General features: G+C 40.5%; 1 protein-coding gene across 4 annotated transcripts in view; it reads left to right on the plus strand.

The window, feature by feature from the left end:
- Nucleotides 1-1017: 1017 nt before the first annotated feature.
- Nucleotides 1018-17999, plus strand: part of LOC133483309 (calcipressin-1-like) — a 24053-nt gene continuing 7071 nt past the window's right edge. Inside the window, exons 1-2 of one of the 4 annotated variants that reach the window (XM_061784339.1) lie at nt 1018-1326; nt 1440-1596. In XM_061784339.1, the coding sequence (XP_061640323.1) occupies nt 1471-1596 (126 nt within the window). In that variant the 5' untranslated portion in view covers nt 1018-1326; nt 1440-1470. Of the gene's footprint in view, nt 1327-1439; nt 1597-16996; nt 17541-17999 lie in introns of those variants that run through there. The other 3 variants (XM_061784350.1, XM_061784369.1, XM_061784360.1) reach the window with 3 other exon arrangements.

The following is a 17999-nucleotide window of genomic DNA, read 5'->3' on the forward strand; positions in this document are numbered from 1 at the left end:
TTATGCTATCAAAACAACTTTTTCCTGCTTTGCTAACAACTGTGAACCGACAAAAAAAATAAAAAATGCTAAATTTGCGAATGATTACTAACGAAACAATTCGCCTTACTTGAATGTCTTTTTTCAGAATAAACAAATTTTTGAACACCAGAAATTTGTGGTTGTTAGCCTGGCCGGCACAGGACACAGCACATGCATGACTAATAATTTTTGCAGCCGACAACATCAAACAATTCTCCAAAATGAGGCCATCGATTGAGAATATCTTGCTTCTCCCAATCGTCATTAATACTGTACTCCCAGGTTCATCTTCCTCCATGTTGCTGCAATCTGTTTTTTTCCCGCCTTATTGGATCCCAAGATCTCAATCAATCAAGATCTCAAACTTGGTTGACTTTACTTCTCTTTAAGTTGCGTCATCATCGGCCAAGCTTGAAAAAAGTAGTCTGTTTTGACAAAGTAAGGAGTAGAAAGTACACATATATTTTCAAATGTAGGGAGTACAAGTCTTGAGAAAATTAAATAATCTAGTAAAGATAACTGAAAAATCAACTTAAGTACATAAATGAAGTATTTGTACAGTACTTGGTTACTTCCTCGCGGGTTCTACTTAATGTCCCTGAAAAGTGAAAATTAAAATGTTTCATAAATTTGACACAACAAAGAGAAGAAAGTTCTTAACTAGCCTGGCAAATCTGAGTGATTTAAAAGAGACCTCCTCCCAGCTGTCAGACGCTGTGGGCGTGTCCACTGAATACCCTGGAAACGTGCCCCGCTCGACCTTCACCTTTCACTCAAATGCATTCATACAGTTTGGCCTCAAATGTCTGAAGTGAGAGACACAGGCTGAACAACGTGTGCAACTGTGTTTAATGTGTCTTTCCCTTAGGAGAGATGCATTTTTCGGTTTTTTTTTTCTACAGCTATAATATGGTTGAATTGTAATAGCAATTGTAATAATTATATTAGGATCGTGACGTCATGGTGAAATGCTTGACGCATGATGGAGACGGGAAATCAGCTGCTCTGCGAAATGACGTCACTTCCGTTAGCCGCCACAGTCATTCTGCAAACGAAAAACTACTGCATTGTTTAGCGTGAATATTTGGTACTTTCTGTTAAATGGTATAGTGTTTGCGTTCCGATTGTGGAAGAGAAGAGACATTCACGAAATGGGAAGGACATTCCGTGTCGTCTTCTCCGTTTCCTGGTCAGTTTACCCCTTCGAGGTGTAGCAGTTTTCAAGCCAGTACAGTAGTCGGCGAAGCTTTATATCCGTTTGGGACCACATTGGTTGGAAGTATTGAAAAGCGTGACGCTTTATAGGTAGATATGATTGTAAAAATAGCTCAACAGTAGCTGCTTATACCCAAAGTACAATGGCTCGTGGGTGTGTTCGAAGTGGATTTAATGTGTACCTTCTGCCTGTTTATTTCCAGAAAGCAATTTCGACAAAATAAACAAGTGGAAATGCAGCAATCGGAGAATGTTTGCGAAGAGGACTCGACGGCGGTGGATGTTCAGTTTAATGCTTTACCAAACGCCCTTGTTGCATACAATGTCTCAGAGGAATTATTTAACGACGGACGTCTGAAGGTAAGACGAAAAAAATGTAAATGGCCTGCTGGGTGAATGAGGCCCCTTGTATTTATTGCTGACATCAATGTTTTTGTCCTAGTGTGTTCGCTGTGATTCTCAACTCATTGAATTGAATAAGTTCCCAGCGTAGAGCAACTAGCAGTGTCTGCTAGTGTCCAGTAGGTGACGCTAATAGATTTATTATTGAGGGTTGCGTTTTGCCCACAGACATCCAATTTACATAGACTACGACTTGAGCATGTTAGCGCGTTGCGGGGATACGTGAGAGCGTCCCCCATAGCGAATGTGTCAAATCTCCCCGTAAATGACTGCAAGTCAATCATGGACTAAACTTCATAAAGTGACAAACAATTAAGTGCTTAAGTTAATGCCTCTCATTCATCCATTCCTCAAGCGCAAGCACGCACACACACTATGTAATGCCCTTGGATGTGGTAAAGCATGACATAGTGGTTGAGGCACTTCAGTTGCTTTATTACCACGAACAATCACATAATGCACATTCATACAATAGCTGCTCTTGGCTACAACTCGCGCCCAAGCAGTCGACACACTTGAGCCAACCTTCCATCTTAAATGTCCCTTTGCCCTTTCAGCTGTAATGTTCCTTTACTCCAGTGGTCACTAACTGGCGGACCTTGGTCCAGACACAGAAGCAGTCCCATACTGACCCACACCATAGCCCTAAAAAGAAATGTTATGATTCAAGACATAGAGGGCGCTTCTATTTTAAGTGGCGCAGCATTACAGGCTTTACGATAGGACGAACCTTACCGACCAATCACATGCGAGTTCAGCCACCCCCTTCAGCCAATCCAATCCGATCTCAGGCGGTAATCACCACTGACATGTATAAGTAGATACGACACGCCCATTATGAGATCCGTGCTTATGGTGACGCTTGGCTAGGGAGGTCAAAGTTGTCAGCGTATTCGTGTGTGGACCGCAAGAAAAAAAGATGCCAGTACATTGTGGTGCATATGGTTGGTTAAAACTCTGTACAATTATGACAAGGAATATATATATATGTTTTTATTTTTTTTCCCAAAATTTTGTTGTATTGATAGCATATGCTGTGGCGTTGAATAAGCAGTAACGTTGATGTAAATCGGTTGAGAAATGAGCAAGTTACGATTTCATTTCAATGTCCATTCATTCCAGAGAGGGAAACTCAGCGTGGAAGTTGATTCAAGACAGAGAAATGCCAGTATGAAACAAAACATAAAAGTTTTGAACAAACATAACCTCTAAAACGGATCAGTTGTTAAGATTTGTTAAATTAAATTATTTAAAATAGTTTGAGACTTCACTGTTGTCAATATAGAGGCCAACAGAAAAGGGGAAACTCACTTATTTTTCTGAAGTTAAGCACTTTATTTGAACACATAACTTTCTCTTTATTTGTTGCTCTTAATTTGAAATGTGCAGCTCTACTTTTATTAAAATGAGAGAACACACATTTGTGCTCATAAGTTTGATTATATAGGCAGAATAAAAAATTTTTTTTTAGATGGGATTGAAATCAAACTGTCAAGAATTTCAGAAAATCACAAACATTAAACCAAACATAACCATAAAGAAAATAATGAAGGTCCTTGTTCAGTCATCAGTCATCAGTCATATTTATAAAAAAACCAAAAAAACTTCACGAATTCTGCCTGGCACATCTGTCTCACAGTTCTGAGGACCCAGGTTCAAATCCGGCCTCCCCTGCCTGGAGTTTGCATGTTGTCCCTGTTCCTGCGTGGGTTTTCTCCAGGAACAATGGTTTCCTCCCACATCCCAAAAACATGCATGGTAGATTAATTGAAGACTCTAAATTCCCCATGAGTGCAAATGGTTGTTTTTTTATATCTGGATGTGCCCTGTGATTGACTGGCGACCAGTTCAGGGTGTACCCCGCCTCTCGCCCAAAGATAGGTGGGATAGGCTCCAGTACGCCCGCAACCTTAGTGAGGATAAGCGGTACGGAAAATGGATGGATGGATTGTGCCAGGGTATGTAAATTTATGAGCACAACTGTACGTATCAGCAGTCATACATATTTTACTTCTGTGTTACTTGAAAATAATAAATGCCAAAAGGTTTTTGGATTTGACTGAGGTATACATTACAAGCAGATGTACCGTGGTGTGAAAAAGTATTTGCACCCTTCCTGAATTCTTATTTTTTTTGCATGTTTTTCACACTTAAATATTTCCCCTAATTAAACAAATTTAAATATTAGTCAAAGACAGCACAAGTAAACACAAAATGCAGTTTTTAAATGTTTTTTATTATTAAGGGAGAAGAAAATCCAAGCCTACATGGCCCTGTGTGAAAAGTGGAAACATAAATGTGGTTCATCATACCTGAGTTCAATTTCTCTAGCCATACCCAGGCCTGATAGTGCCACAGCTGTTCTTAATCAAGAAATCACTTAAAAAGGACCTGCCTGACAAAGTGAAGTAGACCAAAAGATCCTGAAAAGCTAGACATTATGCCAAGATCTAAAACAATTCAGGAACACATGAAAAAGTAATTGAAATGTATCAGTGTGGAAAAGGTTATAAAGCAATTTCTAAACATTTGGGACTCCAGCAAACCACAGTGAGAGTCATTATCCACAAATGGCGAAAACATAGAACAGTGGTGAACCTTCCCAGGAGTGGCCGGCCGACCCAAATTACCCTTAGAGTGCAGCGACGACTCATCCAAGAGGTCACAAAAGACCCCACAACAACATCCAAAGAACTGCAGACCTCGCTTGCCTCAGTTAATGTCAGTGTTCATGACCCCACCATAAGAAAGAGAATGGGCAAAAATGGCCTGCATGGCAGAGTTCCAAAACAAAAAATAACATTAAGGTTCGTCTCAATTTTGCCAGATGACGTCTTGATGATCGCCGAGACATTTGGGAAAAAAAAACTCTGTGGTCAGACGACACAAAAGTTGATCTTTTTGAAGGTGTGTGTCCCATTACATCTGGCGTAATAGTAACACCGCATTTCAGAAAAAGTACATCATACCAACAGTAAATTATAGTGGTGGTAGTGTGGTGGTCTGGGGCTGTTTAGTTGCTTCAGGACCTGGAAGACTTGCTGTGATAAATGAACCATGATTTCTGCTGTCTACTAAAAATGAAGGAGAATGTCTGGCCATCTGTTCGTGATCCCAAGCTGAAACTAACTTGGGTTCTGCAGCAGGAGAATGATCCAAAGCACACCAGCAAGTCCACCTCTGAAAGGCTGAAGAAAAACAAAATGAAGACTTTGGAGTGGCCTAGTCGAAGTCCTGACCTGAATCCTATTAAAATGCTGTGGCATGACCTTAAAAAGGCAGTTCATGCTCGAAAACCCTCCAGAATTACAACAATTCTGCAAAGATGAGTGGGCCAGAATTCCTCCACAGCGCTGTAAGAGATTCATTGCAAGTTATCGCAAACGCTTGATTGACCCCAGGGATGACCCAGGACATGCTGGAGAGACTGGCTCCTGGCTGGCCTGGAAATTCCTCGGGATCCCCCCGGAAGAGGTGGATGAAGTGGCTGGGGAAAGGGAAGTTTGGGCTTGCTAAAGCTACTGCCCCCGTGACCTGACCTCGGATAAGCAGAAGAAAATGGATGGATGGCGCTTGCCATAGAAAGCTGAAAACAAATAATGAATCTATATGAGGTTTGCATTAGGCTGCACAATTAGAAAGCTAGCTCCAAGTATTAGCATGCATCAAATTATCTTGTAACATACATTTCACTAAAGAAGCGACTCTCAGATTTTCCCTGTAAGGGGTCGCCACAACAACGAGTCACTCGCATGATTTGTTTGGCACATATTTTATGCCGAACTGATGCAACCCATCCATTTTCACCCGTGCTTTAGTATACCCATGTCCCTTGTAACGTCACAAAATTGTTTTTAACTGCACATTTGCACATGAAGTTACTGAACAAACAACATATGTTTTACATACAGGCGTTGCTTCTGCAGGTGTACACAAAGTCTCTTGGTTCTACGGTGCTTGCGTCAAAAGAAAAACATGAGTTTCAAAATAAGGATCTGTATGTATAAATGAGCTAAAACTTGCCTGAAATGCAGAACCTCTGCAGGCCGGATAGGACCGTCTTGACGGGCCAGTTATGGCCCCCGGGCCGTACGCTTGAGACACCTGGTCTAGACAAAAGCCTAGCAGTGGTGTACTAAATAAACTACTTGGAGACGGTCTAATGAAGTTTTGTCGAGACAAGTGAAGAGAGAATGTTTAGAAAAGTCCGCCACATACTGTAAATCATTGGCCACTTCACCTTTTACACATTCACAGTCTTGTGAGCTCAAGAGCTGTATAAAAAGTTGTGCCTTTTAAACAGTCGTATGATATGCAAATATCTGGGTTGGAATTTCTAACACAGGATAGTTTTAGCATCAAAATCAAACAGAATTTTCCAAACCATCAAAATGTAAAACAAAATTTAACAGGTATAAAATTCAACATCTGAGAAAAAGCGTAAAACAAATCAACATCTCAAAAAATGTCGTGTAAATTTGCAGTAGTTGCCGGCTAGCTACATTTCGCATGATCTTTGAGGTTCCTACTTGATTTAAAGTGTGAATTGGCGCTTCACCACCACCAGTTTCACCTGGACATGTCCTATGATCCTGGAAGACAGCACTGCTCTCATATAGACCAACATGCGACGAGTAGAAGAAGCAGTTGAAGTGAATGAAATGCGCTACAAAACAAATGTCATCTGTAAGAATGGAAAGTTTTAAACAAGGTTTAAAAACAAACCTTTAAACCTTGTTTAAAGGTTTAAAAACAAACCTTTAAACAAGGTTTTCCATGGCGACTTGTCTGTCGAGCATCAGGGGAAAGAAATACCTACACGTAATGTAACAAGGGCAAAGTGAAACGCATAAACAAGCTATTGTTGTGAATGTGTTGAATAGGAAGATCAAATGCTGTTGAAATGAAGACCAAATTATAACTTATCACAAAATGCAAATGGTATACGCCTGTACAATTCCAGACATAGAAGTTGAAAAACTGATCAGCAGAAAAAAATCTTAAATAGCAGTATATACGAAAAGATTTATTTAAAGGTCCCCTTCCATCAGAAACTGTATGTCCCCTACTGTTTTATGCATAGCATGGGTCAAAATGAGTCTGCGGTTTAAATTTGACATCTGTGCTGTTTGTTGAGTCAATCCAAAAGGCAATAAACGGCAGAAAGCTTGCAAAACAAGTAGATTTGAAATTGCCGACAGTGTGACATAGTTTTGTCAATAAATATTCAAGTATGTTCCCACTTTGTGGTTGGTACCCACCTACTCAACTCAGCTGAACTGCAACACAGCATTTCGGGGTTTTAAGCGTGCGAGTCTCAGCCGCTGCCAAGCCAACAAATACAGTCTATAAAGGATACATATGTTGTGTTTTACAATAATATTTAACAATATTCGTAATTTATGAATGTACTGGATGAACTTGTGAAGCTTGCATTCATTGTCGCTGGCGATAATCATCGCAGCAGGTTCAATTCCAATAAATGGGAGCGGATGACGAGCATAACCTCAATATATCCCCCTCTCTATTAATTTTCACCCACATGCCTTTTCAGATCACGTTCCATATTAGTTGGCAAACAATGCAACTGAATTGGGCTACCTATTACACAATGGAAGCTTCCATTCATTGTCGCCAGCGATGTTTGTTGCGGCAGTTTCTATTTACAGTAAATGAATGTGAGCATAACCTCAAAATACAGTATCTGCCTCTCTTTTAATTTTCAACCACTTACTCTTTCAGATCACATTCCCTATTACAGGGCTCGAAGTTTACCGATTCCTGATTGCCTGGGGCAACTCAAAGATAGTCAAGGGCAAGCTAGCAAAACATATTGGTCGGGCAAGCGTATGAAAAAAATTTAGCGATTTCACAATATTCATGATATCGTGGCATTAAAAGTGCCTCGATATCGTCATGGCCTTGTCTCGGCGTGAAGTAATTAGTTGTGCTTAAAATGTAGATTAGTGCCGTCTATACAAAGCCAAGACGCTTAGCCAGGCTGCGACAGCGCTTCACATCCTCATTTGTGTAAACAGACCCGATTGGACTGGTAACCCATGTGCGGAGGTGGGTAGAGTAGCCAAATGTTGTCCTCAAGTAAGAGTACTGTTACTTGACAATAACGTGACTCACCCAAAAGTAGAAAGTAGTTATCCAAAAAATTACTTGAGTAAGAGTAAATGTACTGAGTAAATGGTCAGTAACTTCTGACTTTGTTTTAATCAGAGCATGAACATCAATCAAATAAAAATAACAAAATAAAATTCTGGTATTGCTGTGTGTATGTGTGTGTGTGTGTGTGTACAGTGTGAGTAAGATTAAACCATACCCCAATAGATGTGTTTTACAGTTACTTGTGATAAAATAGGGCTAATGTGGGTTAATGTGGGCTAATATCCACAGCCAAAACAACAACAAAACATCGACAATTTACCGCAATGTTTTTTTTCAAGTTAGAAGTGGGCTGAAATATGCACGTATGGGTAATCAGTGCCAGACAAATACTACAATACATGAAAGCTGTTGTTTTTTTCCGTCTAAATGTAAAGACGAGTCGCGCGCTGTGGCCTTCAATGAATCTATTCTAAAAAGATTCAACAATGACAGCCTTAGTCCCTTTGAATGCTTGGCTACGCCAAGCTTTGAGTTACACTAGCAGACACCATAGTATGGACCAATCAAAGCTATCCGTATTTAAATCGGGGATGATGAGTGATCCAGTCAGAGCAAAAGTCATTTACATGTCGCATAATAATGAAAAATCTGGCCGTCTCAAATGCCAGGCAGAAAAGACCATCTAGAATAGCTTGAATAATGAGGGGGGGGGGGTGACGACGACGATATCAAAGACAAAAAAAAAAAAAAAAAACAATGAAGGAAAGGGACCTTTAATTAAACATCTATGAGGTGTGTCAGAAAATTACCAGGACTGGTGTCACAGGAGATACCGTTTTTCAAATCTAAACTACAAGCGACAAATTTTGACCTTCAAAGTAATCCCCCTGAAGGCTAATACACTTTCCTCCCTTCTCTGCCACACATTCATACATTACGGGAAGTTTTCTTCCGGAATCCCCCCGCAGCTCCGTAGTCACAGCAATGTTGTGTTCATCCACATCTTCAAAACGGGCCCCCTTGATGATCCCCTTGAACTTAGGAAAGGGGGGAAAAAATTGTACGGAACCAGGTCTGGGTGGGGAGTGAGGTTGCTCACGGTGATGTTCTTCTTGGCCAGGAACTGTCAGAGGCTCAGGGCATTTTGAGCAGGCATGTTACCATGTTGAAGCTTTGTAGAAGTGCTGGTTGATCGTCTGGCCTATATTGAAGGGGAAAACTCGTCGTTTGGGTTTGACACACATCTTTTGTGACACCAGTCCTGGAGCTTTCCTTTCTCCCCTTGTTGTGGTGTGTGCTCGCACATGCGTACGTGTGTGCACTTAAATACAATTAAATATTAGTTCATTAAGTCACAATAAGCAACATCTTCTGGCATGAAGCATTTTTAGTTGATACAATAAATGTTTGTAAAGCAAAATGCAGACACAATTTTTTCAACATCCCAATATTGTGTTCTGCGCGTTCTTTATAGGAATAATACATTGTAAAAAAAATTCTGTATGTTCTGATTTCCCAATGAAGGATTCTGAACATTATACTTTAAATGGCTGAAGATGCATTTTGAAGGACTTGCTTCTCCTTTTTTGCAACCTTTTTCCTATAGTTCAGAGGTATAATGTACAGCTTGCATAACTTGTTTACTACGTTCAATTTCAAAGAATTTTCTGACTGTTTAGTTCTCATGTTCTGCTGTACTATAGGTCTTAAATTATGTTTGTAATTGTCTTACCGGTATATGGTCTTAAAAAGTGAATCCTGCAGAAACTCTGTTTCTCACTCGCCAAAGGAAGTTTAATAAAAGTGTCCATTGCATCTGTACTTTCAACTTTAACTAAAGTCAGCAAGTTGAAACGATTACTGTTTTCTCAACAGAATAAATTGAAGATTACCGTGTTTTCAAAATAGTTTTTAGTATTTTTAATTGTTTAGTATTTTCTCATTTAAAGATTCAAAATGCTGATGTTTGCCACGTTTGTCAGACTGGAAAGTCTGAGTCAGTGGAAACAGGCAGGATGCTTGCTAAGCTCACTATCAAGTGGGACATCTTGGAATGCAGTACATAAAACCCATGATTATCTGTTAATATCTTTGCTCACATCAAAGGGAAAGAAATGGTTTCATATGAATAAATGAATGAATGGGAAAAGCTCTATTTTTCCGAAACTTCCTAGTCCTAAGTAGCCTCAGTAATTCTCAGATTTTACAAGTTTGAATGGGAATGTTTTGAAGAGCAAGAACTTGAATTTTAGTGACGTTGATGAAATGCAAACACAGTAAAACTGAGGTGTTTGTCCTTTTCTCAGGAGGCAACATAAGTTTGTAAAAAGATCCAGATGTGCGTTTTGTTGGATAAAACCAGTAAATTGAAAGTCTTTTTCTCAAGGGAAAAAAATTGGTGTGATTGTGTTTATTCTCTCCTTTCCACCATCCTGGTGCTTTCCACACAATGCCTGGAAGGAGTCAGCTGACTTGTCATGTTACAACATTTTCCACTGTGCATGTTGTTTTCGGTTGTGGTGTAAGAATGAGTGTGCACAGCATGACTCACAATGGAAGAGCTTTTTGTACGTATAGGTTTATGGAAAGTAATAGTGCCACCATGCGATGAAAGGAATTGATCTTTAATTTTAAGTTCAATAATGAACTACCCCTGGGAGACTCACAGATCACTTTTAATTTTTTGTCTCAAATGGTGGATGGAGTGAAGAAGTTGAACATTGGCATTTACACATTAAATACTCTATACGGGGGTGCGTGCAAAAGTAGGTATATAGTTGTAAGGGCTATGGTATGTTTTTCTTGTTTTTGTTTTGGCCACCACAATCAGTAGCCCTCACCCCAATGGATTTATACTTTTGTGCTGTTGTAAAAGATAAAGTACAAAACCATGGGCTGTTGATGACATCTAAATTAAAAAGAGAAGCATGCCAAGAAATTCATAAAATGAAAGACCTCTGTGTCAAAGTGTGCTCAAGTGTAGAAACTAGACTGCATCAGAATTATCTTTATTTGTAAGGAATTTGTCTCCGGTAGTTGGAGCCGCTGTAGTACAACAACAGAACAGCCATTTTGACAACAAATGCTTTTGAGACCTAAAAATGTAAAAACACACTACGGAGGGTCTCTGAGAAATGAAATGTTGCTGGTAATGCTGATACAATGACAATTGTGCAAATGATGCAGAGTCCTCTAGCAATTTAGAGCAGGTTGAAATGACTAATAGAGCCATAATCAGGTACAGTGACAATTGTGACGAGACTACAACAGTGAATGCACAAGTAATGTAGAAGTATCCCGACTGAGATGTGACAACAATCTCAAGACAAAATTGGCATGTTACAATGGAATTGTAAGTTAACTGTTTAGGAAGTTAATGGCAAAAGGGAAGAAGCTGTTGGAATGTTTGCTTGTTTTAGTTTGCATTGATTGATAGTGCCTTCCTGAGGAAAGGATCTGGAAGAGGTGGTGACCAGGATGTGGAGGGTCCAAGAGGATTTTGGATGCTATTGTTTTAGTTCTGGCAGTGTACAAGTCCTCAAGGGTTTTATTTTTATTATTATTTTTTGGGAGTCCTTATTGTCCCTTGCAGTTGGAGTTGGGAAAAGGGCGGCCACTTCAGATTTGTGATTTTAGATGGATTTTTTTCTTTATTTTCTGTCCTTTGTGGAATTTGTGTAACTTAAGTTCTTGTTGAACTTTTGAAAATGTATTGTAGATCGGGGTGTCTTGGGACACACTAAAATTGATAATGAATTAATCAAATAGGATTCTGAGATGGCTTAGTTCCCCCTGAATCTTTCCCCAAATGTTTGGACAATCCTGCCCTTACCAAGTAAATCTTTTATTTTGTGCTTTTTATCTGAAAATTTGTCTGAGAGCATCACAGTTAGACATTACACTTCGCTCTTATGAATTTTACCAAACTGTGATCCATTCATCCATCCATCCATTTTCTGAGCCACTTCTCCTCACTAGGGTCGCGGGCGTGCTGGAGCCTATCCCAGCTATCATCGGCCAGGAGGCGGGGTACACCCTGAACTGGTTGCCAGCCAATCACAGGGCACATACTAACAAACAACCATTTGCTCTCACATTCACACCTACGGGCAATTTAGAGTTGTCAATTAACCTACCATGCATGTTTTTTTTGGTGATGTGGGAGGAAACCGGAGTGCCCGGAGAAAACCCACGCAGGCACGCGGAGAACATGCAAACTCCACACAGGCGGGGCCGGGGATTAAACCCCGGTCCTCAGAACTCTGAGGCAGACACTCTAACCAGTCGTCCACCATGCCGCCCCAAACTGTGATGTCGCTGACTAAATTGCACAATAACTGCCCTGACCGTAAATTTCAAGATTAAATTAAATTATCCAGTGGTGGCTTCATTTGATGTCTGGACAGAGGGGTGGAGATCATTTGCTCTGGATAATCTCTCCAGAAATCTCCAAAACCACCACAGAAAGTCGCTAGATTGTTTGCTCAATGCTTAAAAAGAGTCACAAGAGGCGTCAAGGCAGCACATGGTTTTTAGTCTTTGGCTCACACTACATGACAGATATTTTAGTCCCAGCCCACAATGCTTAATGTTTCAACATACAGCTGAAATAGGTATTTAACACCTCACCATTTTTCTCACTATATATATTTCCAAAGGTGCTATTGATATGAAAATTTCACATGTTGGGAACAACCCACGTAACCTATAAATACAAAGAAAGTAGAACAAATAAGCTCAAAAATTAAGTTGTGTGTAATAATGTGAAATGACACAAGGAAAAAGTATTGAACACGCCAACTAGTATTTATTTAATACTTTGTACAAAATCCTTTGTCTGCAATGACAGGTTCAAGACGCCTCCTGTATGGAGAAACTAGTCACATGCATTGTTCTGGCCCGTTCCTCCAAATCTTGAAGGTTCTGTGGGCTTCTTTTATGGATCTTGAGTTTCAGTTCTTTCAATAGATTTTCGATTGGACTCAAGTCAGGTGATTGGCTGGGCCATTCTAGCAGCTTTATTTTTTTTCCCTTTGAAACCAATTCAGTTTTCTTGGCAGTATGTTTTCTGTCATTATCCTGCTGAAATGTCCACACTCGTTTCATTTTCATTATCCTCATAGATGGCAGCAGATTTTTGTCAAGAATGTCTGGGTACATTTGCCCATTCATCCTTCTTCAATAATGTGAAGTTTACCAGTACCATTTGCTGAAAATCAGCCCCACATCATCATGTTCCCACCTCTGAACTTCACTGTTGGTATGGCGTTTTTAGGGTGATGTGCAGTCCCATTTCTCCACCAAACGTGGTGTGCATTATGGCATCCAAAGAGTTACATTTTGCTCTCCTCAGACCAGACTATATTCTCCCAGTATTTACCTGGCTTGTCCAAATGTTGTTCATCAAACTTTAAACGAGCTTTGACATGTTTTTTTTTTTTTCCCCCCCAGCAATGGGGTCATACGTGGTGAGTGTCCATAGAGGCCATGGCGGTGGAGTGCATTACTCACTGCTTTCCTTGTGACAACAGTACCTGCTAATTCCACATCTTTTTGAAGCTCTCCACAGGTGGTCCTTGGCTCTTGGGCAACTCTTCTGATTATTCTTTTCGCTCCTTTGTCAGAAATCTCATGAGGAGCACCTGATCGAGGCAAATCTATAGTGCTATGATTGGCTTTCTAGTTACGTTTTATCGCCCCAACCGTGCTCACTGTAACATTCAAAAGCTTAGATATGCGCCTGTAACCAATCCCATTGTTATGTTTTGCAACAATTAGTTTGCGATGTTCTTGAGACAGCTCTTTGCTCTTACCCATCATTAGATGTGTCTTGACTCACACCTTGGCAATGAGAGCTTTTTGTAGGCCATCAGTTAGGACTGAACCAGCTGATATTCATTTGCACTGACAAGGGGCTGGATTGCTGTTTGATTATTGATAGATTGTAGGTGTCATCTTGGCTTTCCATGCCTTTTTGCACCTTCCTTCATGTGTTCAATGTTTTTTTCCCCCAGTGTCATTTCACATTATTACACAACTTAATTTCTGATTTTATTTGTTATACTTTCTTTGTATGTATGGATTACTTGGGTTGTTCCCAACATCAGGTGAAAATTTCATGTCAATAGCAACTTTGGAAATATATTTCGTGAGAAAAATGGTGATGTGTTAAATACTTATTTCAGCCGCTGTATTATGTAGCCTGAACAACACAAAATACAGTACATAACACTTGGGCATTTGAATAATGACACAGAGGTGTTCTGTTAATTGTGGCATCATCCGGGGAAGATACATTTTCGGGGTCGAGGCATAGCTAGCTAACTGCAGACTGTTGTGGTAGGCTTTGGGCCAAGTAATTATAATTAAGTAACTCGCAATTGCTCTGGATACCCACTGAAGCGAACACAGGCCCACAGTTCTGACAGTGGAGGAAATAATTATTTTAACCCTCATTGTTTTTGTAAGTTTACCCACTGACAAAGACATGAACGGTCTATAATTTTAATGGTAGGTGTATTTTAACAGGGAGAGACAGAATATCAAAAAGAAAATCTACAAAATCACATAAAACCAAAGATTTTGCAATTCATTGAGGGGAATAATAATTGGACCCCCGATCAAAACATTAATTGGTACTTGGTGGAGAACCCCTTGTTGACCAGTACAGAGGTCAGACGTTTCTTGTAGTTGATCACCAGGTTTGTACACATCTCGGGAGGAATTTTTGACCACTCCTCTTTGCAGATCCTCTCCAAATCCTTAAGGTTTCGAGGCTATGCCTTGGCAACTCGAAGCTTCAGCTCCCGTCACATATTTTCAGTGGGATTTAGGTCTGGAGACTGGCTAAAACACTCTATAATCTTAATCTGCTTCTTCTTTTGCTACTCTTTCCTTTCCTTGGCTGTGTGCTTTGGGTCATCGTCGTGCTGGAAGTCCCATCCACGACCCATTTTAAGTTTTGCGGCTGAGAGAAAGAGGTTGTCACCCAGGATAGCACAAAGCTCTATACGTAATTCCCTCGATGCGGTGAAGTTGACCTGTCCCCTTTGCAGAAAAACACCCCCAAAGGATAATGCTTCCACCACCATGCTTGACGGTGGGGATACTTTGGGTCATAGTCTGAATTCCTCTTCCTTCAAACACAGCGAGTCAAATTGATTCCAAACAGCTAGATTTTTGTCTCATCTGACCACATCACTTTCTCTCAATCATTCTCTCATTCATTCTCTCAATCATTCTCTCAGTCATTCAGGTGTTCATTGGCAAACTTTGGAACGGGCCTGTAGATGTGCCTCCTTGAGCAGGGGGACTTTACAGGCGCTGCAGGATTTTAATCCATTACGGCGGAGTGTGTTACCAATGTTTTTCTTGGTGACTGTGGTCCCAGGTGCCTTGACAACATTAACAAGCGCCTCACGTGTAGTTTGTGGCTGATGCCCGAACCGTTCTCATGATCAGTGATACCCCACGAGATGAAATCTTATGGGGAGCCCCTGACCGAGGGAGCTTGATCGTCATTTTATGTTTATTCTGTTTTCTAATTATTGCACCAACAGTTTTCTCCTTCTCACCCAGCCTCTTGCTCTGTCAATATCTTCTTGTAGCCCATTCCAACCTTTTGCAGGTCTACAATCTTCTCCCTGATGTCCTTAGAAAGTTCTTTGGTCTTGCCCACGATGGAGAGGTTGGTGTCTGATTGATTGATTGATTGATTGATTCTGTGGACAAGTGTCTTTATACAGGTAACGAGATGGGTGTCTTTCATACATCTTACGAGTTACTGTGGGGGCTAGAATTCTGTATTGTTGGTAGTATGCTTATTTCACTCAATGAAATGCAAATACATTATCTTTTTTTTTTTTTTTTTTTTTTTTAAATGTGTTTTTTTTTTCCTGGGTGGCACGGTGAACATCTGCCTCACAGTTTTGAGGACCTGGGTTATAATCAGGGTTTGCCCGTGTGGAATTTGCATGTTCTCCCGGTGCCTGCGTGGGTTTCCTCCGGGTACACCGGCTTCCTCCCACATCCCAAAAACATGCATGGTAGCTTAATTGAAAACTTTAAATTGCCCGATGGTGTGAATGTGAGTGTGCATGGTTGTTTGTTTATATGTATGCTGTGATTGACTGGCGACCAGTTCAGGGTGTACCCCGTCTCTTGCCCAGAGCCAGCTTGGATAGGCTTCTCCACCCCTGTGACCCTAGTGAGGATTAGCGGTATAAAAATGGATGGATGGCTGGATGGATGTGATTTTCTGGATTTTCTTCTAGATATTCTCTCTCTCACTGTTAACATAAACCTACCATTAAATTATAAAAAGCTCATGTCTTTGTCAGTGGGTGAATTTACAAAATCAGTGAGTGATCAAATAATTATTTCCTCCACTGAATATAGTGGGGAAGGGTGACTCATGCTCGATCCCGTTTTACCCACGCCACCCAAAGATCAGGAAAATCTAAATGGTGAAAAACAGTTTAATGCTATATCTGTATCCTTTGTGTATTAGAGAAGGTTAGATATATTTTATTAAGAGACCTGGGAAATGTTTTGAATTGTGAAAAAATTGATAATATCTCATTTAAGAGACGGTGATAAATGCAACATCAGAATCTTTTGGTTAATATGAATGGAAAGTCGTCAACTAAGCTAAACTAATGAATGCACATGCTAAACATAACTTGTAGCCTTGTAACATTACACTGTATTCGCTTCACGCTCTTTGCTATTAATACCCCATAAAAGCGTGTTATCATACTGCATAGTTTCCATGAGCAGTACCTCTCCGCCCCACACCCCTCCAGTTTGCATTCTTCCAACCCATCGTGTCTCTGTTACTCTTTCCATTCCTTTTTTTCTGCTGCCACTCAGCTGTCATCTATTTTTTTCAGATGTTCTTGGTCTCACCCTTTGTTTCTGTCTTTCTCCCTGTGGCTCATTCACATTTATGTCTTGTGCATGCCTTCAAAGGTCTTTGTGTGTAAAACCAATCTGACTTTCCAAGGAGCTGTATTATCAGATTTAAATGTAATGAAGAAGCTGGTTGATGTGTCAGATGTCAGGTGGTGTCATTACTTTGCTCTTCATACACACACTGTCCTTCTTTCCGTCTGATTAGTCAGCATTGGATTATATCTGTCAAGAGAAAATAGACACACTCCTCCCTCTTTCCCTGATGTTGGCACTCGGCGAATCGCTGAGCTAGTGGGCAGGAGCTGCGGGTAGTGCGTCAACATGTTGCAGAAGGGGTGTGATAAAAAGGGAGAGAGAGAGGGAGCTAGCATGAGAGAGAGACTAAATGACATAAATGACACAAACCACACCTAAATCTCTGGAAAATTCCTTCAATTTACAGGTTGCCGCAGAGCTGAGGGATCATTAATAAAGCAGATGGACGCTTGATCTGGCAGGACTGTGGAATCTACCTTTGGCATAGGTTTCTAGGACACAGTGGTGTGAAGACAGTGGAAGCTAGCAGCAAAAGGTTTCAGCCAAAAACCAAACCTCTCTCTTTTCCTGCTTTGGGGCATCAGATCACCTACCACTCACCTGTCACCCTGGGGAAGACAACACTTACCCGACCTCCCCATTTCTTTCCTTCCTCTTCATCGCCCCCTCAGTTGCCTTTCAAGGGTCTCTCAGCAACCCTGAATTCAAGAATTGAGTGGAAAAGGTTTTGGCATTCCTTGTTGCCTGTCATGCACATCAAGACCACCAAGTGTAACCACTTATGTCTAGTTGCCTCAGTGACCAATCGGGAAGTGTTCAATCATCCTGATGCGCAGGTAAGCCAAGTGTCTGCTCTTCAGCTTCCTGGACATGACTTGATGTTGCCCAGCATTACTAGACAGAAATGGTCATTTTTAATTGTTTGTCAGGAACAACTCTTTTTTTTGTTTTTGTTAGATGTCTTGCTGTACAGTAATATTGATACCACCTTTGAGAAAGACCTTATTACTACTAATTTTATGTATGTGACTTTAAATCAGTCCTCATTTCTTTTACCCGGGTATCTATTGCGCTGGACAATTGTCTAGTGACGTGTTTTGGTGCAGTGTCCAGCCAAGTGCTGGCCTCAGGGTGGATGTAGGACACCCTACAGACTGTATTTCCCTGGATAAATAGAGGATGATGGCTATATGGTTTTATTTGATTGATAGTTATATAGCCTAATCCCGTCACGACATTTTTAGATAAACAGCGATTGTAATGCATTCATCAATTTAGTTGTCCATTTTCTATAC

This window comes from Phyllopteryx taeniolatus, chromosome 1 (assembly GCF_024500385.1).
Source record: "Phyllopteryx taeniolatus isolate TA_2022b chromosome 1, UOR_Ptae_1.2, whole genome shotgun sequence".
Lineage (NCBI taxonomy): Eukaryota > Metazoa > Chordata > Actinopteri > Syngnathiformes > Syngnathidae > Phyllopteryx > Phyllopteryx taeniolatus.